The sequence below is a fragment of the Stenella coeruleoalba genome, assembly GCF_951394435.1.
Source record: "Stenella coeruleoalba genome assembly, chromosome: 20".
Taxonomy (NCBI): domain Eukaryota; kingdom Metazoa; phylum Chordata; class Mammalia; order Artiodactyla; family Delphinidae; genus Stenella; species Stenella coeruleoalba.
The window spans coordinates 29,211,260-29,234,631 of record NC_137166.1 but is presented as its reverse complement, the minus strand read 5'-3'; the positions used below and the strand labels follow the sequence as shown (position 1 = coordinate 29,234,631).

The 23,372-nt window shown below is 37.6% G+C and overlaps 1 protein-coding gene across 2 annotated transcripts in view; it reads left to right on the top strand.

The window, feature by feature from the left end:
• LPCAT2 (lysophosphatidylcholine acyltransferase 2) overlaps nucleotides 1-23,372 on the top strand; it is a 63,423-nt gene that overhangs the window by 10,000 nt on the left and 30,051 nt on the right. Inside the window, exons 4-11 of one of the 2 annotated variants that reach the window (XM_079907579.1) lie at nucleotides 738-850; nucleotides 2,762-2,822; nucleotides 3,932-3,990; nucleotides 5,264-5,298; nucleotides 8,539-8,593; nucleotides 18,493-18,575; nucleotides 21,158-21,283; nucleotides 22,865-23,018. In XM_079907579.1, coding sequence (XP_079763705.1) covers nucleotides 738-850; nucleotides 2,762-2,822; nucleotides 3,932-3,990; nucleotides 5,264-5,298; nucleotides 8,539-8,593; nucleotides 18,493-18,575; nucleotides 21,158-21,283; nucleotides 22,865-23,018 — 686 coding nt within the window. The remainder of the gene's footprint in view (nucleotides 1-737; nucleotides 851-2,761; nucleotides 2,823-3,931; nucleotides 3,991-5,263; nucleotides 5,299-8,538; nucleotides 8,594-18,492; nucleotides 18,576-21,157; nucleotides 21,284-22,864; nucleotides 23,019-23,372) is intronic. The other variant, XM_079907580.1, reaches the window with a different exon arrangement.

Below are 23,372 nucleotides of genomic sequence, written 5' to 3'. Positions count from 1 at the left end.
GGGGATTAGTCTCCAAGTAACTGCTACCAGTTGTCCCAAGGTTATTGCCAAGCATCAAGTGGTGAGAAAGTGCGTGTGAAAACTGCCTGATGTTGCCTTGGTACTCTGGAGAAATAATAGTAGTTCTTACAGCTTTGTCATTCATCTAAGAAAGACAGACTCTCTCTCTCTCTCTCTCTTTTTTCTTAAGGTAACCACCTTGCTTTGTGTAATATGACATTTTCCCCAAAAGTTGTTTAGCAATAGTCTTTTGGTAAATTGAGGTTTATTTTGCATGTGCTAGGAAGCTACCTACTTAAAAGACTATTGCGCTGAAAATTTTAGTAAGATAAATAATAATTGCCTCCTACCCACGTGTACTATGACTTCACATAATCGGTTTGCAGGATATTCCTGAAATAAAACAAGATAATCTTATAGTATATTCCAAATGTTTAATGTCAATTGAGGAAGAAGTCTTTTAGGGAGAAAACTGCATTTGCTTCTTTTCATATTCCTGCTGCTAACTTCTGTTAAATCAGTGAAATATTTTTAGGTCTAAATATCCACCTATCCTTTTGAAACTGGAAGCTAAGTTCTAATAAACTTTAAATTAGAGGGCTTTTTTAAGTTGTTCTCTTTGATTTGCTGTCATTTTAATTTTCCATACAATTTGTTTTATGATTTATCTGGTATCATTGCTGTCGTAGCTTTAGCCCCAAAAATGACTTAGTTGTGACTTTTCATTTGTTTTAAAGGAGTATTGCGGGCTCTGCAACCAGTGTTGGTGTCCCGTGTAGATCCAGATTCTCGAAAAAACACAATAAATGAAATAATAAGGCGGGCCACATCAGGAGGGGAATGGCCCCAGGTAAAACATAGTAGATGTTTATTTAAATATATTGAAAGTTTATTTATTGTACACTTGTATACATACTCATTTGGATCCACAGATCCAATACTGGGGGACACCTTCTGCTAGATGTCTAGAAGCAGAATAAATGAGTGAGGATTAAAAAGTCCTCTTCCCCATGAGCTACTCTGTGGAATTAAATGTATCATTCTTTTTTATTCTCCAAACTCTTTGAACTGGTTTTTACTTTGTGTCATAAAAAGTAATTCTCTACCTCTGAATTTATTTACCCTTTTAAAGATGAGATACTGAAGCTCAGTTATACTCAACAATATGGTGGGTTTATTTTGAAAATGATTAAAATCTTAAGTTTATCTGAAGTGTATTTAGACAGCCTTTTTAGTTCAGGGGCATATCAGAGTCACCTGTAGAACTTTTTCACATTTTACCATCCCACCACCTCCTTCCCCTGGAATGCTTTTTGAAGGTGTGGAAAGGGCAACATTTATTGCATAAATGGAGCCTCATGGGTGATTCTGATAAGTACCCCTCTATCTTTGCCCAGGTGAAAACAAGTGATCTCTAGCAGAACTCACGGTCCTGAGGTGGTCTGGCCACTCATGGTGATTTGTAGTTGTTAAAGTACCAAGAGGCATTGACCAACCAGGAGGTTTTAGAAACCAAGGCATGTAAGGAGTGATTTAAAAAGTCACTGGGAAGAAATGACATTTGGAATAAGGGTGTGATTTTGCTCTTGGCTCCAAGGAATGTATCTAGGACTTCTGGGTGAAAGTTAACAAGTAGGTAGATTTCAGTTCATTTTGCTCATCTCAAGTTTTCTGTCCAGAATTAGAATGGTCTGATTTGGAATCTCTTTCTGGAATGTTCAGGCACTGGCTGAGCAACAACTTGTGTGGGATATTGTAAAAAGAATTCAAGCATTAGAGATGCTATATGACTTTTAATGCCCCATCCAGTTCTTGAGGTTTTATGATTTACTCTATATTAATTTATTGTTCATAGTATATAGAATATCCACTCCATGAATCCTATTTGATATTGTATCCGATTGGGGTAAGAAACCTGGTTTTTTTTTAATTGGAGGATGGAACCTCACCTATTCACAATTTTTATTTTACAAATAACTTGTTATTGTGACAATTTAGCTTAATAATGTTTTCCTTCTCTAATTATTATAAAATACCCATTACTAACTGCTGTTAGTGCAGGGATTTTCTTTTTGTTTTATGTGCCTAGCAATTTACTCATTACTAAATTCTAAAAGCTTCAGAAAAATGAAGCTGCTATGCTGTTCAGTTAATGAGGAACTGTACTGCCTATCTTTTGTGTGGAAAACATAAAGAAGTATATTAAAAGCTAAAAACACCTCCTCAAAAAAGGACATTAAATTGTATTCCATATGTCAACGAATTGAAGTAAGCATAAAGCATATTGTAGGCATTTCCTCCTTTTCTCTCAGTACGTCCCAAAGCTATATGTTGTAAGAGGGAGTATCATTTAATGGGAAGACTGAAACAAAGAAGTAGGAAATGATTTGGTTAAGGGTGTACAGCAGTAGAAGAAGGCATTTAATATTGCCTAAAATGTACACTTTGACCATGATTCAGGGTCTACATCTTCTTCGAAGTCTATTCAGATCATTAGCATCATCATGAAGAAATATTTACTATGTGTATTCTCTCTTCAAAGCTTTAATTCATTTTCTAGTTATCTTAATGGTCAGACTACACTTCTTTTAGAGCAAAACCGAATAATCAGATTCTAGCTTTCACTAGAATCAGGTGTTAGCCTTTTATTTTATTTTTGCTTTATAAAAATTGGCAACTATTTGCAAAGTCTTAAGAAAGCAAGTAAAGAGCTAATCTATTAATTAGACTGAAATATTAAATCTATTCCTTTTCTCCCAAGATACTAGTTTTCCCAGAAGGTACTTGTACTAATCGTTCCTGTTTGATTACTTTTAAACCAGGTGAGATCAATTAAATTATGTATTGTGACAAAGTAGTATGGAAGATTTCTCAATGATCTGATAATAAATATACAAAATAACTTGTCAGTTTGCTTGAAGCATTTCTTATTTTCTGATAAAATGTTTTGAATGATGTGGATCCACAGAACTCACTCCTTTGCTTTCTCTTTTGGTATCATAACCCCTTCTTCCTTGGAATGTCCCGTGTGTGTGTGTGTGTGTGTGTGTGTGTGTGTGTGTGTGTGTGTGTGTGTGTGTGTGTGTGTTTGAGCAGAAGCCACTAGCAGATTTTTCTTTTCCTCCAAAGATAACCCTCACAGACACTTGGGGTCCTGTGTCATCAAGTTAGAAAACCTACTTCAATTATCATTAAAATACCTTCAGTTCCTTCTAAGGTTCACTCCTTTTTAAAATATTATGAAGGCTTCCCTGGTGGCGCAGTGGTTGAGAGTCCACCTGCCGATGCAGGGGACACGGGTTCGTGCCCCGGTCTGGGAAGATCCCACATGCCGCGGAGCCTGCGGATCCAGAGTCTGTGCTCCGCAACAGTGGAGGCCACAACAGTGAGAGGCCCGCGTACCGCAAAAAATATATATATATATTATGAAGTTGTGAATTTTATAGTAATTTGTAATTTCATATGTCATTTCACAGTAATTATTAATACTTTAAAATGTTTTCGTATTGGCTGCTAGAATGCTCAGAGCCAAAGTTAGAACTCAATTCTAGCAAGTGTGATAGTTTAGGGTTCAAGCATTTGGTTTCAACTAGATTTTCTTCTCTTTATTTTCTCTTTGTCTTGGTTTCATCATTACTGTTTTTTTTAATCCTGTTGAATAATAGGTATTTGGCAAATGAAAACAAATGGAGATATAAGTAATATTTTAAGTGACTTAGGCATAACATTTAATATTTTGCTTATATAATTCTGAATTCAAAAATCTGTCATTTTGGCTAACACTAGGGATTTACCAACATTTAGCCAATAGTTTATATGTACTCTTAAAACATTTAACATATTTACATCATTTATTATTAATTTTTTAATTCACTGTAAAGTTTGTGTTCATATAAAGAGCATGTTATAAAATTTCACTATATGGTTATAGGGGCCTTCATTCCAGGAGTTCCAGTACAGCCAGTTCTCCTCAGATACCCAAACAAGCTGGTAAGCATCATAGTTTACTATGGGAAGAATCTCAACATTCCAAACAGCACAAATTCTCTAGGACCCCTTTTGTTTGAAAAAATAAAATAGATGAATAGATAAATGGTGGGAGCAGATGGGTAGACTCATTCTCCTTGCTATAATTTAGTTTTTAAAAATTTGCAAGATAGGAACATATTGGTTGATACCAATTTGACATATTGCTTTTGCTATTACTAAGCTATAGGAAGATATTTCCTTAGCTTCTACCCTGTAGTCACTGTGATGGTATGGTTAATTCTCAGATTCAGGGTCTCTTAGACTGGACTTCAGAAAACTCTCATAAATTTGTAGTTTTCACTAAGCTTAGAAGGAGAAATCTCCTGATTCACTGGTCATTACTGGTGGAGAAGGATTGAAGTAGTAGGATAAATTTGGAAGAGGCTTGGTGTTTAATTACGGGCTCAGTACTCCGTAGCTGTGTGACACTTGGCAAGTAGCTTAAATAAGGAAATATCTGAAAAGAACCTAACATCCTATAGAAAGTCCATGTGGGCTCAGGAAATACTCTTCTGCTCCAGCGAGGAGCTTTGTCTTTTTCTGGGTATTGACTGTGTCACCATTTTCCTAAAAAAAGTGGTTTTTTGGCAGGGGGAGGGATGTTCTGTTTTGGAGAGGAGCTTTCTTTACTAGAGAATTTACATTAAAAGGCAGGATGTAATTATTAATCATCTGTGTCATTTAAGATTGAGTTCTTAATCCATTCAACTTTCTATCAGCGGCTTATTTCTCAACCTTGGACACTTGTAGTTAAAAAATTAAAATTCATCAAATTTTTACTCAGCGTACTTCTACCTGTGGGTTTGCATTTGTCATTTACTCAAATTCTTTCACTGTGCACTACCTCACTACTGTAGTCTTTTTTCCCCAAATAAACTTTTTTTTTTAAGAACTGATGTATTCTGGTTTTTGTAAGCCAATTAATTACCCAGATATGTTCATATTAGGAGAAAAATAGTTAAGCATGCACAAGTTTTTAAAAAAATTCAAAGCAACTTAATTCCATAAAAAGATAGGTGGTTACATATGGAAGACAGATCTTTGCCATGTAGATATGTGATCCAAGAATTTATAGATCAGTTCACTCTTGTTTAACAATAATAGTATGCTTGTCTTACTTTTCAGCATATTGCTTTTCATTCAGAAAGAAAGTATATTCAGTATCAAAATAAAATTTTTGTTTTATTTGGTATTTTTTCTCTGAACTAACAGTTTAATACTATTGTTATTCTAGGATACTGTGACATGGACATGGCAAGGATATAAATTGTAAGTTGCTTATATTATTATTAGTTTATATAAATTTTTTTCGAGTGAAGAAAAAGAATTTGTTCTTTTTTTTAAAAAAAAAAAGCCTTGTTTTTGTAGAAGTAAAGATTTCTAATCAGATCCTTGAATCTTGTAACTGAGAAGTTTCTGTAGAGAGCATAACTATCTTGTCCATTAAACCCCAGTGTCTGCCATGTGCAGAATTCTAGTTGTTTGTCATGTTCTAATGGGTCTCAAGTGTTTATCTACCTATTCTTAAGAAACATTCCAGTGATCTCATTTGAATCCTACTCAGCTTAAATTTTGTAATTTCATTCCCATTGCAAATTTAGCATTATCTGGTGTCTCCATCTTTATTTTACTGTATTCGTTTAAACAGTCCAGAGCATTTTAGTCATATGGCCTGAAATAGTTGTGATGTGTCTGATTTGAGTTGAGGAAATAGCTAACCAAACTTTCACTTCCACTCTTGGATTTTAAGAGCCTAAGGATCAGCAGTTTCTATAAATGTTGAAGAGAAGAATACAGTTTCACTGTTAAGCTAGCTGAAGTGAACTAGACCTTTTAAAAAGAGCAGAACATGTAGAATCTTACTTACTCTCAAGAAGTTCTTTTGTTTGGCTCCCCTGCCTGTTTACGTGCCTCCTTTGGTCCTTTACCTGCATGGAGAGTGTCGACACCCATCTATGTTCACCTCAAGGAGCCTGGCTGGCTTTGGGTGGCAGAAGAGAAAAAAAATAATAAACCTTCCCCAAACTTAAAAAAATTTTAAAAAGACAGCCTGTTTATATTTTGGATTTGAGGACTTTCCCAGGACTTATGAAATAATGCCTTTTGGTACTGTTATACACAGAGCTCAAATTATTGATGGATAGGTGACGATCACTTGGAAATATTTAAAAGAAATCATCATTTGCCTTCAAGTACATTGTAGACAATCCAAACAACTTCTGAAAATTAGATTTTTTTAACTAAAACATACTTATTTTCTCCATTTTTTTGTGTATGTAAGTTGCTTTGAAATGATACATTTAAATCAGAATAGATGGGCCAATTACATGTGTTAATAAACATTGATACGCCTGAGACATTTATGTTCCTGTTATACTTCAGTCCCTGGTAGTTGAAGTTAAGTAAACAACACCAAAAATAAGGAACATAAATTGTAAAAGGTATCTAGACATTATGCTATCTTTAACCCTACAGGAAATCAGTCTATTCCCTTGGCTAGAATACATATTTCCTGTCATTACTAATTACGAATTCCTGGTTTTCAACTTCTATACAAGGGGAAAGTAGGAGAAACAAGTAGTATGAGAGCATTTTAGAAAAAGAAGTGCCTGAAAATTGAGGGGATAACATATTTATATTTCCAGAGGTGTGTCATCCTTGGGGCCTTTACAAGTTAAGTCCTCATAGAGATAGTGACTTTGGGTTCATTGTGACTTTTTTTGGTTTTGCAGCTGGGCTGGTGGATGTGAAGGTCAAATAGGAAGCTTTTCTGGAAGGGAGATCAGGGGTAAATAGAGTGGTTGAGTTAGTCTAGGCTCTAACCTGAGAAATGTGTGACAGAGGGGGAAAAATAGAATTCAGCAAAGAAAGAGAGGAAAAAAAGTATTTTCAGAGTTAAAGTTTTCTTAGGATTTATAAACAAACACAAAATCTTCTAAAGATACAACATTGTTTTATCCAAGTGCCACATCACACTTACGTGTGGTAACCTCTTGTTTCCACCTTTATCTTCTGGTCTTCATGTTATATTTACTGTGTCTCTTACTTCTAAATCAGTTTTCTCAATTGTCCTGGCTCCAAGTACTACTCTGACTCAGGATCTAGGGAAGGGATTTTACACCAAAGCAGATGTCCTAGGGGAGAGGAGACTCAGGGACTAACCATCAAGAAGGGAAAGCCTTGGAAAAGCTGTTTCATGTCAGTCTAAGAAGTGTTGTTTGGTTTGTCTGTAGTGTGGACAAGTCAAGTTTAAAGAGATCTTGTGTGTGGTTTCATTTGTGTATTTTTTTTTTTTCTTTAACAGCATTCAGAATTTTCAGAACAAAATATGTATTCAAGTCATTGAATTCCAAAGCTCAATTTAAATCATTAAAGAACAATTTACTTAATGATAGATAATATGGATTGGCTTTGTGGCTTGGAGTTGATAGTAAAAGATTCTTTCCCTTTCAAACAGAAGATATGAGAACTGACACATTAACAATTTATAATGAATTATGGAATTAATAAGCCTGTTTCCTAAATTCCTTCTTTTAAGTAAATTCCTTGTTTAAATTCCTAAATTCCTTGTCTTAAGTAAGTCCCTTCAAGCAATTTTTACAGGTAAATCATATTTTAATTTCTTAATAGCAGAAAAAGCTTGGTTGGTTGTTTTCTTAAACATGTACCCTGCCTGACTTCTGGGTCATCCGTCTACATTAGGCGAAATAAAAATCTCGTAGAAATCTTAGCCAGAGAGTCTAAATATACACTGGAAAGCTGCAAGTAGGAACCATTTCAAAAATTATCTTTGAGAGGATTGATTATAACCACTTTAAAGAAAGCCTTTGTCGGGCTTCCCTGTTGGTGCAGTGGTTGGGAGTCCGCCTGCCAATGCAGGGGACATGGGTTCGTGCCCTGGTCCAGGAGGATCCCACGTGCAGGAGAGGCCACGGCAGTGACAGGCCTGCGTACCGCAAAAAAAAAAAAGAAAAGAAAAAAGAAAGCCGTCGTCTAGCTTTACAATGAAATCTGAAACTTTTCAGAAAATTTCCCCATAGCTAAAATATTTATTAATAACTGGGACAATGATGATAAAGTTTCTGCTTTTAAGGAAAGGCCCACTGGTTTTTTGTTTTTTTTAATATTAGAAAAGAATTTACTAATGTTCTACTCAGCAGTTTTTCTATAAACATATTAATGTACCTTAAGATGTGACCATGGTTAGTTTCTCTAGGCCTATGAGTCTTAGCTGTCAAGAAGACTTCAAATTTGGGGTTTAGTCTGCTGAGCTGCGGCTCTGACCCACAAATACATATTTGGTATTGCATTCAGCAATTTAACTTTTGAATATCAAGAATAGTTCTCTAAACCCAAAAAGTGTTGTAGCTACAGTGTGGCATTTATAAATGCAGAATACATACAAAGAGTGACATGGGGTTGCTTGTATGTAAAGAAAAGATTGTTCAGTAATATTAGATGGTACTTGTATTACCACATAAAGATGGCCTTCTCTTTTTTTCTCCTCAGCATTCAACTTTTTGTGCTCACTTGCTGCCAGCCCTTCACAAAGGTGGAAGTTGAGGTAAGTGGTTCAAAATGTAGCCTTGGAGCCTAAGATTTGGCCTTTCCTTTCATTGTGAATTTTTAGTCTAGAGAGACCAGATGTAGAAAGATTGGAAGTTAAATCTGCCACCTTGAAAATAAGCCCTGGTCTTTTGCAAATTGTGTGCCTAAACCATCTGTCAACCCTAGCCCTTAGAACTGTGTTAGGAAACACAATTTCCTAACTTCTGGGAACTTCCAGCATGTCACCACCCTGGCTGGCCAGATTTGCATCACCCGTTCCTATCTTTTAATCCTTTTAGTGCTGACCTCTGCCAAGTTGTATGATATGCCTTCACATGCTGACCAAAGGACTACAGTAGCTGGTAGAACCCCACAACTTCTTGAAGAAGTATGTTCTGTGAAAGCTGAGAGATTGTGGGAGAGGTACAGAGTGAGAAACCCTCACTTTTGGAATCAATCTGCACATTGGAGAGCCTGAGGAAATCATGTTGTATGAGCCGTGAAGGCAGCTCATATCATCGTTCACAGGACAGTTTTTCAGTTTAAGTCACAGTAGCAGGCTGTAACACTGGAGGAGTGATTAGAATGTTCTGAAAATTCTGACCAGATTTTTAAGACTCTGAAGGTTGATTCCAAGAACTATGCTTAGTTTCCAGGAATGACATGGAATAATGGACCCCTGAATTCAGAATCTCGTTGGCTTCAGTGATACCCTCAGGTAGCCTCTGAAGAGAGAGGGTCAGAATAGTGGTTCTCCAGACTCTTGCCTGGATTTTCCAATTGCATCCATGGCTTTTGTAATGAAAACCTTAAGTTTACATATGTAATTCAGAGTTCTGAGCGGGGGGGCCAGTTCTCCAGGTGACAGGACTGTGGAATGGAAGTCACAAGAATCCTGTTTTATTTTGTTGGATGGCTTGGTTGTTCAGCCATTTAGTTGTTGTCAGCACTACCAAATGATGTAGGAGGGCAAATTATGTCAAAGCGAATTTAACTTCAGTGAAATTTTTCTTGAGACTTGCAGGTTGTCTGCCTGCCTTGAAAATACCTGTTTACTAATTATATGCCACACCTCCCCACTTTTAAAACCAGCTCAGTATCTCTCAGTGTGACCAGAAAACACTAAATCTTGGAATATAGTTAGATGTTTCTAGAGAAAAAAACTAATCTGTATCCTAATAAGTTTAGGAAGTACCAGGTTAAATAAAATGAATCAGATTTCTTTTCTCAAGACTTCTCAGTGCCTTTGAAATGTTTGACCACTGAACCCCTTTTTCTCTGGATACCTCCTAGAGCCAGTTTCCATAGAATACATTTTGGGAAACCCCGGTAGAAAGAAATATCTTATTATTTCTAAGTACTTCGACTGAGCACTGCTCTTCCTTCTTGAAAAGCTGCTCAGATAGCTAGCCCTGTTTTCTTTCTCTAAAAAAAAATAAATAAATAAGAAAACCCATATTCTCTGCACATTTGGAAGATATTGTTTATATATATATGCTGTTCCTTCCTCTGAATTTATCCCTCTTTAGCTAAGATGAAATCTAGCAATAGATGTGGAAATGCACATAGAACTGTACATTTTTTTGTCTAGCACGCGTGTCAGTGGTCAAATTGTGTTACAACAGAGGTTGCAAATTCCTCATGCTTTTGCCCTGACCACTATTACCACATTTCCTTTCCATGTCATGGCTGTCCTTCTTTCTTTTCAATTACAATATTTGCATTCTCCAACCTGTCCTCAGACCTGTTTGGGTAATATTTTCTGCAAATAAAAGAATATATCCTTTGTTCGATAACTTCACACACAAAATGGCTTTCAACCAGTTGAAAAAAGCTGAATAGGTAGGGATTTGATATATAAGAATTGTGGTGCAGGGTAAGAAGATGGAAATTTTAGGCTTCAAATTGGGTATTCTTATTTTAACTGTAATTTAATTTGAGATTTATGAGTCTACCTTTCACCCAGGGGACTCCTAACTACTTTATGATTTTTGAATATTTTAATTCCCCACTGTTGGGATGTAACTGGAAAATGTATCCCAGCAGACTGCCAGGCACTAAGTATACCCACACCTTGGCTCAAGACTCTCAGGGGCTGGGCACTAGCTCTGAGGCTCCAGCTTTTCCACCACGTCAAAGGAGGCCCAGCTTGAACTGCCCCAATGCAGCTTAGTCAGAAGTCTCAGTACATTTAGTTGCTACAATTTCAGTTGTCTTGGTTATTCAAAAGCACCTCCTCTGCTTTCCTTTTTCTTAAAATGGATGGAAATCCTAGGTATTATTTTTAACATGTGTTTTTAGACCTTCTTGAATATTAATTAGGTAAACCTAATTCAAGATGTATTATTCAAGAATATAGCTTTACCTTTATGGTTTTTAAAATGAGCTATGAGTGGATTGTTACTAAAATGTCCATTTAGACACACTTGTTCTTGTGAGTCAAGGACTTCTCAGTATGTTGAAGGCTGTATCCTTTAGTTTCACAAGTCTCCCCTCATTAATGATGATTATCAATCTCTTTAATTACCAAAATGATCAGATATCTAAAAATCTAGGGAATATAGTATTTAGGACTATTTCCTTACCCACTCCTTCTCCGCTTCCCCAACAAAAAGACTTATTTTTGAAAAGGTTATTATTTTCTTGACTCTTGGATCTTAAAAATACAACAAGTTCCAAACCTCATGCCCTATGTAATTGGTCTTGTGGCATCTTTGAACAATGATGCCATGTGTGTCTACAGAACGGTTCTACTGAAAGTTATTCTTTGAATCATAATGTGGCATAGTGGGTGTACTTAAAGCATCTTTTAGTGATCACTTTTATCAGCCAGCTACTCCACAAGTATTCCTTAATAAGCATATGGCTTAGGGGCATACGGAATAAGCTAGCTAGTAGGGAACATCCCAAAATATGACATAAATAAAGAGCCTTCTAGTTTATCTCATGAGAGAGAATATAAGCAAAGTCAGACTATATAGCACTCTGGATAACAGCTAGTTTCTGAATGGAAACATGACATTCACATTGACTCTACAATCAGTTTCCTTTTTCATGGGCTGTGTCTTAGTTTGCATTCAAAATATGTTGACTTTAAAGCCATCCATTATATTAGAGATACATAAAAATGATTTGTCTGTAGACATACATATTTTGCTTTAGGAAACTTCCTTGGCAAAGCTTATAGTGAGCTTCTAGTGGCTGCTGGCATTACTTAATGGTAGGTAATTCATTGCCTTGTGATAGAAAGAGGTTTTTTTTTTTCATTAAAAAATTTCTGATGTAGGAAAGGATTATAATAATGAGTGTTATGATCAACACCTATAGAAATATATCACTTTTTAAATCTCTTAAAGCTAATTACTTAGAGAAGTTTCAAATACATTTATATAGTTTATTTAAATATCCGAATGCACTAAAATGATGTGTAGTTTTTAATCTAAAACGGGCCTTTTAGAAAACCATCACACAAATACATACATACATACACACACAACACACCCCATAGGTACTTGTTCTAACAGAGGTAATTTCTTCTGGAACTTGGTAGAATTCTGGAATTTGTAAGTGGAGAAATAGAGTGCTACAAGAAGAGCGTTAGCTGGGGTTTTTGTTCCAGTTCTGCTAGTACTTACCTGTATTTGCTTGAGCAAATTACTTAAACCACTCTAAGCCTGTGTTCTCACTGGTCAAAGGGGGATACTAATACCTATTTTATAGGGTTGTGAGGATTTAATCAGGTTGCTTGTGTGCTAGTATGTGGTGAGTTAGGCATTAACCTTTATTCACCTTATCAACTAGATTTTCCTGTTCTTTGGGGAAGCAAGGAGCTAACGTTCATAAAACCTTTCTTCTTTTGCATTTCTCCTTTTGAAGACTGTAAAGGAGAATCACGAACAGAACGAGAACTGCACTTTTCTGCTTCTTCTTCTTCTTATTTTTTTTTTGGCTGAACCGCGCGGCTTGCGGGATCTTAGTTCCCTGACCAGGGATTGAACCCCAGGCCCAGCAGTGACAGCACCAAGTCCTAACCACTGGACTGCCAGGGAATTCCCAGAACTGCACATTTCTTAAGATTCACCTGTTAAAATCCTTTTCTGTTCCTTAGAAGAAGAAAAAGTTGATTGTAGCGTCATCACTCGTCAATCTTTCTCCCTCTCATCATCACTTATTTAATAGAAAGGAATGTGCTTGATGTGGTCAGTAAACAATGAATACACCAGTCTCACTGGTAGTGAGTATTCATGTAAAGGACTGGCTCTGGGTAATGGAGAGTCTTAAACAATAGGCAGGGGAATTTGGGCTTTATCTTGTGTGCAGTCTAAGGCCCAAGAAGAGGTAGGAGGCTCTGGGACCAAAAGTGCAAACTAGAGGTGCTGGTGTGGGAGACAGGCCAGTTAGTCTCCTCCTCATCTGGGTCAGGATGGTACAGAGTAAGCAGGGTGAGGGAAGAGGGGATACTGCAGTGAGGAGGGGGCTGGAGCTGTGGAGCCCATCTCAGGTGCAACGGGAAAGGGAACTGACAGAGTTTACACAGGATGCTGTCAGGGAGGAAAGACTTCCCTCTACCCACCCAGGTCTGATTCCTGGGTCTGTGAAATAAACTGATAATAGGCAGATTAACAGCGGAAAAGATATACAGATTTATTAAGTTTTAATATGATATTCACAAGGGCATCACAGGGAATAAAAAGTGAATACCCAAAAAAGTGAGATTTGAGAGCTTATATACCATATTAAAAGAAGCAGGGGATACAGCCACTATGGAGAACAGTATGGAGGTTCCTTAAAGAACTAAAAATAGAACTACCATACGACCCAGCAATCCCACTACTGGACATATACCCTGAGAAAACCATAATTCAAAAGGACACATGTACCCCAATGTTGATTGCAGCACTATTTACAATAGCCAGGATGTGGAAACAACCTAAATGTCCAACGATAGATGAATGGATAAAGAAGATGTGGTACATATATACACTGGAATATTACTCAGCCATAAAAAGGAACGAAATTGGGTCATTTGTAGAGATGTGGATGGACCTAGAGTCTGTCATACAGAGTGAAGTAAGCCAGAAAGAGAAAAACAAGTATATATTAATGCATATATGTGGAATCTAGAAAAATGGTACAGATGAACCTATTTGTAGGGCAGAAATAGAGACGTAGACGTAGAGAATGGACATATGGACACGGGGAAAAAGAGGGAGATTGGGAGATTAGGTTTGACGTAAATACGCGTGAACCTCCCGTATAGCACAGGGAGCTCAGCTTGGTGCTCTGTGACAATCTAGATGGGTGGGGTGGGGAGGGAGGGAGGTCCAAGAGAGAGGGGTTATAGGTACACGTATAGCTGATTCACTTCATTGTACAGCAGAAACTAGCACAACATTGTAAAGCAATTTTACTCCAATTTAAAAACGAGATGAATTAGAGCTTCCACATAGTTTATAGCAGAAATAAAAGTTTCAAATTAAAGAAAAAGAAAAAAAGAAGCAGGGGAGGGAGGGCATAGGCCACTTAGGGGAGAGTAAATGATTTTTAAGAAAGACGAGTGGGCCTTTAAAACAGATGGGAGACATGATGGTGTGTGATAAAGTTTGTCTGGGTGTGATGTTGACTTCTAGTCTCCTCCCCTCTGATGAGAGTCAGTCTTCCCTGTTTGATGAAACTCCCCAGGAGCACATTTAGGACAATTGAGTTCTTTTTGGAGGATCTGTCATGGGCAGATAAGGGGAGTTCAGAGAAAACCTCTCCCTGCAGTGCTGTTTTTAAGTGCCTACAGCTCAAAATAATTGATATACCCAAGTGGCACATTTTGCAGTTGCATGTCCTGAACTCCTTCACTGTCTTCTTTCTAAAGTTGAAAATGAAGTATTATTGAGATGAAAGTGGAATTGCAACTTGAGAAGCAAGGAACACGTTTGAAACAGGAAAATATGATGGCAGCAGGTCAAAGAAGGACAGAAGAGGGCTGCCAAGCAGCAGTGAGGTTCGATTTAAGTAACTTGATCCTCACCTATCACATAAACATTAAAGAAATAGACCCAATGTTAAGATCACATATTTTGGCCCACCTACACAGATTAGAAGGATAAAAGAAGATGTTCGACAACAGAAACAAAAAAGTATTTTTTTATGTTTGGAGGCAGCATGGTCACCTTGGGAAATTACATAATTTTTCAAGCAGCTCCAAGGAACTGAACATGAATTTGTAGTAGCCTCAGCCAGTAAGATTTTGTACCTTTGTTTAGCATCTCTCAGTTAGCATCACTCTCTAACAGGATTAGGGAGGCGGGATCAGGAGAGGTGACCGAGTATGTGGCAGAAGTGACAGATTCTAGGTGACAGAAGGGTCATAGAGAAGTGTCTGATTCTCAAAGTACAGTGTAGATAGGCAGACAGATGTTGTCAGCAGGGGGTGGCAGAGAGGGATGAATAGTTCCTGAGGGTGACCGTCAGTTTCTTGGGGTCTCTGCAGGACCAGGTTAGGGGTGAAGTAAACACTAATAGATAATGAGGGGAAACTCTCATGGAAGAACTTGTCAGAGGAGGAATTAGAATTGCATGTTTTTTCCATGGCCAAGGTAGAGTTGAGGAGAATATCTGTGGCCAGATGAAGGGGTGTGAAATCAAGATGGGCCATCAGTGTGGATACTGGGGATAACGAGAGAAGATAAAGGTAGAAAGGATAACTTGTGGTCCTGGGGTCACTGGGGTATTTAGGTGTGTATTAGCGTTCAGTAATAGACAATGACAATCATGTTCCCCTCTCTCTGGCTGATCTTCCTTCCCAAGTAAAAGATATGTTCATGCTGTGACCCTTGAATGACGTTGTACAAATTGGAAATGTGATATAGAGGGCAAGATCTTATCCAAGGAGAGATGACTTTTTATTAGAATTTCCATTGAATTGCTTCTCAGGAGGCATGGGGGCCTCCAAGACCAGTGAGTATCAAATCCAGGCTTTTAACTATTTTGAACTCTCAGGGGAATTATTTTCCTCAAGAATAAGATGCTATGCCAATATAAGCATTATTAAAAATCATTTTATGGAATATATTCCCTGCACTAAAAGGAACCAAACCCATAGTTCATTGTATTGTGTTTGGTTAACAGTGTAACAGCAATTATTTTTTAGGGTTTTCAGTATGAACTTTTATGACCTACCAATCAAATATATTATAAATGAGTATTTAGCTTTTTTTAATGAAGAATTAAATGGCAATTTAAAACTTTAATTGATTGTATTATTTTGTTAGGTTTTTATGAACATTGATTTTAACATAGTTTTCTTCCTTGGATTTCATCCTAAGCAACTATAAGAGATTTTACTAGAACAGGATGGAGGGAATTTTTAGAAATATTTATTTGCAAAGATTTTTCATTGCTCTGGATATATAAGTGATGTGGGGACCTCTGGTGGCTTAGTTTATTTTTCCATCTTAAAGAATGACTGGATGCTAAGCGAAAAGATAGACTTAGAAGTCCAGTTGGAAAGGACCTTAGACGGCACCTACTCAAACTTCTCCTTTGACAAGAGAGGGAATTGAGGCCTATGAAGTCTAAATGACTTTTCCAGGATCGCAGAGCCAAGGCATCAACCCAGGCCTAGTGCTGTCTCCGCAGCATGCCACTGTCCTCTTGGAGAGGATGTTAATAAAATAAATGTGAGAAGTAAAATAACAAATAGCACATTAGCCTATGATTTCTGTCCATTTTATCCTAAAAATGCCAGTTGGGTCCATGCTGGCCTGTACACCCTCCCTGCCTCCCTCTATTCATGGTCTTACCATCACTCACAGAGTGATTGTGGTTGCCTCCAGGGGTTCTCCCTGCTCCGAGCCTCTTCCTCTTTGGTTATCCACTCCCTGCCACCAAAGTTACTGCTCAAAAACTTTGACCGGGTCATTTCACTCCCTTGCTTAAACTTCATCTCTGAGTCACTATTGCCCGTAGGCTTCTTCTTTTTTTTTTTTTTTTATAAATTTATTTATTTTATTTTTGGCTACTTTGGGTCTTCATAGCTGCACGAGGGCTTTCTCTAGTTGCGGTAAGTGGGAGCTACTCCGTTGCGGTGCACGGGCTTCTCATTGCAGTGGCTTCTTTTGTTGCGGAGCATGGGCTCTAGGCACGTGGGCTTCAGTAGCTGCGGCACGCAGGCTCAGTAGTTGTGGCTCGCGGGCTCTAGAGCACAGGCTCAGTAGCTGTGGCTCACGGGCTTAGTTGCTCCGCGGCATGTGGGATCTTCCCAGACAAGGGCTCGAACCCATGTCCCCTGCATTGGCAGGCAGATTCTTAACCACTGAGCCATCAGGGAAGCCCCCCGTAGGCTTCTTAAACATGGTTAACAAGCTTGAAAACAGGTCCATGTGAGTCTGAAAGTGGTGTTATTTATACAGATACTTACTTTTCTTTCAAATTGTGACCCTGCCATTTGTGTGTGGCTTAGCTATATCGTTTAACCTCTTGGAGCCACATTCTTTACCTATCAAAGGGAAATGGTAGAATTTGCCTCAAGAAATTGTTGCAAGATTTCACACATAAAACCCCTTATATAAAGTACCCAGTACACAGTAGGTTCTTGAAGGATGGTAGCCCTTAATTGTGGACTTAGCTCACTGTATCGCACATTTATTCCCCACTGCATGAAGAACTCCTTGAGGGCAGAACTTCCTTGTCATGTTTTCAAGGCTTAGTGTGATGCCTGGCATATAACAGTGTGCTTAAGCAGGATTTGTTGAATGGAAATGAGCCATGAAATCTTGAGCACGTCTTTTAATCTTTGTGATCCCCAATTCCTTATGACTAGAATTGGGAGGATTAGTAAAATGAAATAATGCATATAAAACACCTAGCGTGGTGCCTGGTTCAGTTAATAAACAGTAGGAATTGGCAAGATCATGTTTATCCTCAGAAAGTCAAGATCAAGCATTAGCTCTTCTATAAAACCTCTTTGGTTGCTTTTCCCAGCCCCCGACCAAATTAATCGTTTCCTATCCCTTGTGCTCATACTCGAGGAAGGATGGTTTAGTGGGAAAAACAAGGGTTTTAAAGTCTGACAGGCCTTGAGCTGAATCCTAGTCATGTGACCCATATAACTTTAAGTAAGTTAATTAAGCTTTTAAGCCCTATCATTAGGGGTAATGATAGTGTGTGTTGTGTCAGTCTATCCTGTTAAAATATGGATCTTCTTTAGAGTGGGAATTAGGGTCCTGTTCATCTTGCCTGGTATATAGTAGTGCTCAAAAAATGTACAATGACTTAAATATAGCACTGAAAGCTTGTTAATGTTAGGAAACTATAATTAAAAACAAGAATAGTACAAATGAGGTATCACAGATTATCAAGTGGAGAAAAAAGAGTAAAATTTAAAATGATAAAGCAAAAATGGTAGAAAACCAATATAAGGGTTCAAAAACAAGCAGAAGAAATGATCAAACATAAAGCTTGATCAAGTGATAAAAATATGGCTGATATAGGAATGGATAGAGAAGATAAACTACAAAAAACAAAGTACTACCACTAATAACATTTTCACACAGAGGGTAGGTGGGAGAAAATGCAGCTTTGAGAGTAAGATCTGAGTAGTTTCAGCTTTACAACTTCCAGAATTCCAGACATTGGTTCATTTCATCCTCACCACAACCCGGGACATAGGTGGTCATAGCCCTCCTTTCAGAGTTGAGGAGACAGTTCAGAAAAGTTAAAGGTCATACTAGTTAACACACAGAAAGACCCAGAGCTTGGATTCAGATCTCTTGAGTCCAAGCACAGTGCTCTTTACATTCTATCCTATAACCCGTGTGCTAGAAAGGCAGGGGATTTCATATAATGACAGCTTATAAATTAATTTAGCATTTAAAGTCTTAGGCCTCACAATTGTAATGGAAAGGTATATTTGCCTTTCAGTTTATGCCTGTTCAAATACCAAATGATGAAGAAAAAAGTGATCCTGTCCTTTTTGCCAGTACAGTCCGGAATTTAATGGCAGAGTAAGTATCTATATGTGATTATGATCAGTAAATAGTTTTAAAATTATTGGTAAATGGCATTTAACATTGTTTTTGTTTTTTTGTTTTTTGTCTTTGTTTTTTTCTGTCTGAGGGCCTCATTCCCCAACTCATTTTGGTAAGGAAAAATCATGTGCCTAGGAATGCAGTCAGTAAGACAATCTATAAATATTTTCCCTGACGTAACCCCAAACTAATGCAGACGTAGCTTTGCCAGAAGGTGAACAGGGAGGGTACATGAACCAGGAGAAACCAGCCAGTGACCTCCAAAGGGTGAATTCTCCCAAGCTGGCCAGTCGCTGTCAGACAAAGCTAATGGTGGTCTGAGTGGTTCCTGCTGTGACCCACCTTCTATCCCCTCAGCCTCCACATAGCTGCCAAGGCCACGTGTTTCAAAGGCATTAATGATTATAGCACCAAAAAGGGAAAAGTTTGCAAGGGAATGCAATAGATGCATAGAAAAGGGGGAAAGTCACCCTCATTAAGGGGATGGCTATAAATTTAGGATTTAGAAACTGCAAAACATAAGGCAAGTATTTTCCTGCACTTAAGGGAGTTTGAACTGGCCACTATCCTGATTAGATAAATCACCTCTCCTCCTGTAATGAAAGAGTGTGTTATACTATCCCCACCACCCAGGCAGCCTCAGAACCCTCCAGGTGTGCACCCTCTCCCCAAGCACCACCTCCCTCAGTCATGCCCAACGGTAGGTTTGGAGCTAATAAGCCAGCAGTATTTATTCTCTTAGTAAAAATGCAATGAGAACTCTGAATTTAGCTTCATAGCTGAATTTGGCATTATAAGCAAGATTACATATATTATATGTATATTACATATATTAATATTTCACAGGAGACTAACTTTATTTTCAAAAAAGAATAAATGTTTAAGTGTTTGGCTGAAAAACTTTTGTTACTACGTGTCTCTACATGTACTTGATTTACCTAGTTTCTAGAGCAGCTACAAAATTTGCTTTGATATTGTTTTCTTCCCTCTTCCATTATGTTTTCATACTAGCTTATGTCCAAAATTTAGGAAGGAAGATAAGTATTAGGAACTGAGAGAATTTACATCAGATATTTTGACTTCCCAAAACCTGCCTAAAAACAGGAAAGGTTTGTTTAAGCAGCCTTTTCCTGGATTTGGAGGCGTGGAGGTAGAAGGGCCTTGGATAAAGAGTAAGAAAGACCTCAGTTAGCTGTACAACCTTGGATAAGTTCCCTCCAAGGCTCCTTTCCTCATGTGTAAAGTGGGAATTCTAATCCTTGCCTGGCTTTTCTCATAGTTTTGGTTATTATGAGAGTCAAGTAGGAAATGTTAAAAGCATTTGAAAATGGTAAAGAGCAAAGCCGAGGTAAGTAGTGGTGGTCGACCACTAATAAATATTTACCAAATCCTGTGCTAGGCCATTTGCTTGTGTTACCTAACATAATCTTCACAGCAGCTCTGAGGCAAGTGAGAAAATGGAGGCTCTGAGGTAGTGAGAGTTTCTGGGCTGGGATTCAAATTCACACTTCCTATTACCAAAGCCCAAGCTCTTAACTGTTTTGTTCTACTATTTACTCATAATTCCTGAAGTGTTTTTAATTTTTATTTTCCTTATATATTCTTACACCCAAATAGTCATTAATCAAAAACAGCTTAGTGGCAGGTAGGAAAAAAATGTTTATTCATATTGCATTCATTGAAAATTGAATGTTCTTAGCCATGATTCAACAAAATCAAATAACAGTTGATGACATAATTTTATGATTGTCACTGAATGTGTGTGAATAAAAATTTAGCCAAGAGGGATCTGCAGGAAATTATTTTATGTACAGCACAGATTTTCTTCTTGTCACTCCAGTGTTATTTCAAGTTCTTGTTAATATGTATTTTTTCCAAATCTGTTTCACTATAAGTAGATCTCTGAGCAGGAGGGAGGTAGTCGGTATTGTGCACTCCTTTGAGGATGGAGGGTGTTTAGGTTTGGAAGAAATATGATCTTATAATCAGTCCTCATTAGTATTTTTTGAAGATTGCTATGTAGCAAGAAGGTGATCTTCAGTCTTAAAAGATGGAAAGACGCAGCTAGCTAGCAATATGGATAGACCATTCACTTATAATATGTACAGGTACCATTTATCTGTTTAAATGGCACTTCCACAGGCATTCTTAGTTGGTCCTTAAAATAACCCTGTGGAGGAAGTGATTATTCCCATGTGCAGATGAGAAAAGTGAGGCTTAGGTTAAGTGCCAGCTGGTAAAAGACTCCATAGGACTTGAACCTAAGTCTTCTCATTACTTTCCATGGACTGAACTCAACTATTATTATCACTGTAGTCAAAACACAGAATAAAAATGACTAGCTGGCAGAAGCACACAGACATAAGGAGATTAACTCGAGCCACAATAAGTCTGTGAAGTAGAGAAATATGTCTCTTTGGCAATAATAAGCCAAAGCCACTGGTTCAAAAAGTAGTAAATACTTTTCCATTTACTGTCGTTTGTTGACCAATTCAGGCCTAATGAAAAACCATCACCTTTTTTAAAAAGTTGAATCTGTTTGTTTTTTAATACTTTAGAGCTCTGAGAATTCCAGTAACAGATCACACCTATGAAGACTGCAGATTGATGATTTCAGCAGGACAGCTAACACTGCCTATGGAAGCTGGGTTGGTGGAATTTACCAAAATCAGCCGGAAATTGAAGTAAGCATATTTTAAAATTACCACGCTTTCCTAAAGGTGTCCAAAAGACCTGAACTCCTCTTATGTTTATTTTCTCTGCTTTCATTAGTGCTCAAACTCTAGAGCCTACGTGGTGTTTATTAAGAAAGCCAGGGATGTGAATTTATCTCCCATTTAGTTCATCTAGTTTTGTTTTTTCAAGAACAGCTAACTTAGAAATATGTGCGTTGGTCATGAGAGGAGAACGAGATAGTAAACACGAGTCAGCACAGATCTGCCTCCCTACCCAGAAACAGTTGAGTAGTTGGTCCTGCCACCTTCTTATAAGAAAGATGGCATAATTATATGGTACTGGCACGAGGTGGTCAGAACTCCTCATGTGAAATAGGAATTGACTTGTAGAGCAGCAATTCTGACTATCATTGAATTTTAAATACTTCCCTAGATCAACCTTCTCCTTCTGGGTACATAATTTTTTTGAAAAGGCAAAAAAAAAAAAAATTGTGATTTTAATGATCTGGTTTAAACCATTTAGAACATTCCCTTTGAACTTCCCGGTATGAAGGTGTAACTCCCACATCCCTCTCTGATTACAGTTCATTGTTTTCAGCCCTGACAGGGATCTGCAGAATTTATTAACTCAGTAGACCTTGGCATCCTCCCTAGGAGGGAGCTGCAGAACCAGTTACTGTATTAAAGTTCAATATTAAAAAATATTTTTTGATAACTGATGTAGCAAACATTATTTATATCTTCTAGATAGCAATGTTTTGATGTTATATTTTTACAATATTCCAATAGATTTGAAAAAATTAGATAGTTACTGAAATTGGATGTAGAAGTATATGTTAAGTCACCTGTTTAACTCTACAGGATGTGATGTAAGCTACAGTATATTTTCCAGTGTTTTTTAAAGTGTTTTATAACTAATATTGGAGGAAGTGTACAAAGTCTAATGAATCCCCCATCACAACATTTTGTGAAATGTGAATTCATTATCATCCGGAAAGCTTGAAAGCAAGAATTGTATATTTTTTTTAACAACTCAGTAAGTACTGTTGACTTACTAAGTAATATTTAGATTAAAATGTGAGTTCTTTTTTTCTTCTCATGAGTCATTTATTATCTTACCACATTGCTCCTTTTCCCAGTTACTTTTCTTTCCCTCAGATATTTGGGATAATTATAGTTATGTTAATATCCTTTAAAAAATTAGAAGTCTGTATCCATGTTCAAAGTGTGCCTTAAAATATTCGTTTTTGGGGCTTCCCTAGTGGCGCACTGGTTGAGAGTCTGCCTGCAGATGCAGGAGACGCGGGTTCGTGCCCCGGTCTGGGAAGATTCCACATGGCGCGGAGCGGCTGGGCCCGTGAGCCATGGCCACTGAGCCTGAGCATCCAGAGCCTGTGCCCCGCAACGGGAGAGGCCACAACAGTGAGAGGCCCGTGTACCGCAAAAAAAAAATTTTTTAATTCGTTTTCTTCTCCTTTTCAAATGTAACACTGAATATATTTTTCCCTCAGACAGATGAATAAAACAAAACTCACAAAATGTCCATGTGGATTGTAAAACGCTAATACATCTTCATAACTCTTTGTTTAGATTAGATTGGGATGGGATCCGTAAGCATTTGGATGAATATGCCGCTATTGCAAGTTCCTCTAAAGGAGGAAGAATCGGAATTGAAGAATTTGCGGAGTATTTGAAGCTGCCTGTTTCAGATGTCTTGAGACAACTTTTTGCGCTCTTTGACAGGGTAGGTTAAAGTTTAATCTTTAACATGCAAATAGTTTTATTTCGTGAGTCCCCACAGGGTATAAATCAGTATGGCAGGCATTAGAAAAACTTGCTAGGTCAGTGTTAGAAGAAGCAAGGCTGAGCCCATTGTTTAATTGCATGATTTTGTTTTTCAGCTTAATAGTAGTAGTAGCAATAATAATAGTAATATAATAATACAACTGCAAAAAAAAAAATTCCCTGTAGTTAGGCTTTTATAGTCAAGCCCCTCCCTCACCTTTAACCACTGGCAATCACTCCATCCCTATAGGTTTGCCTTTTCCAGATGCCATACAAATGGAATCATTTAGTATATCCTTTTGAGTCCAGCTTC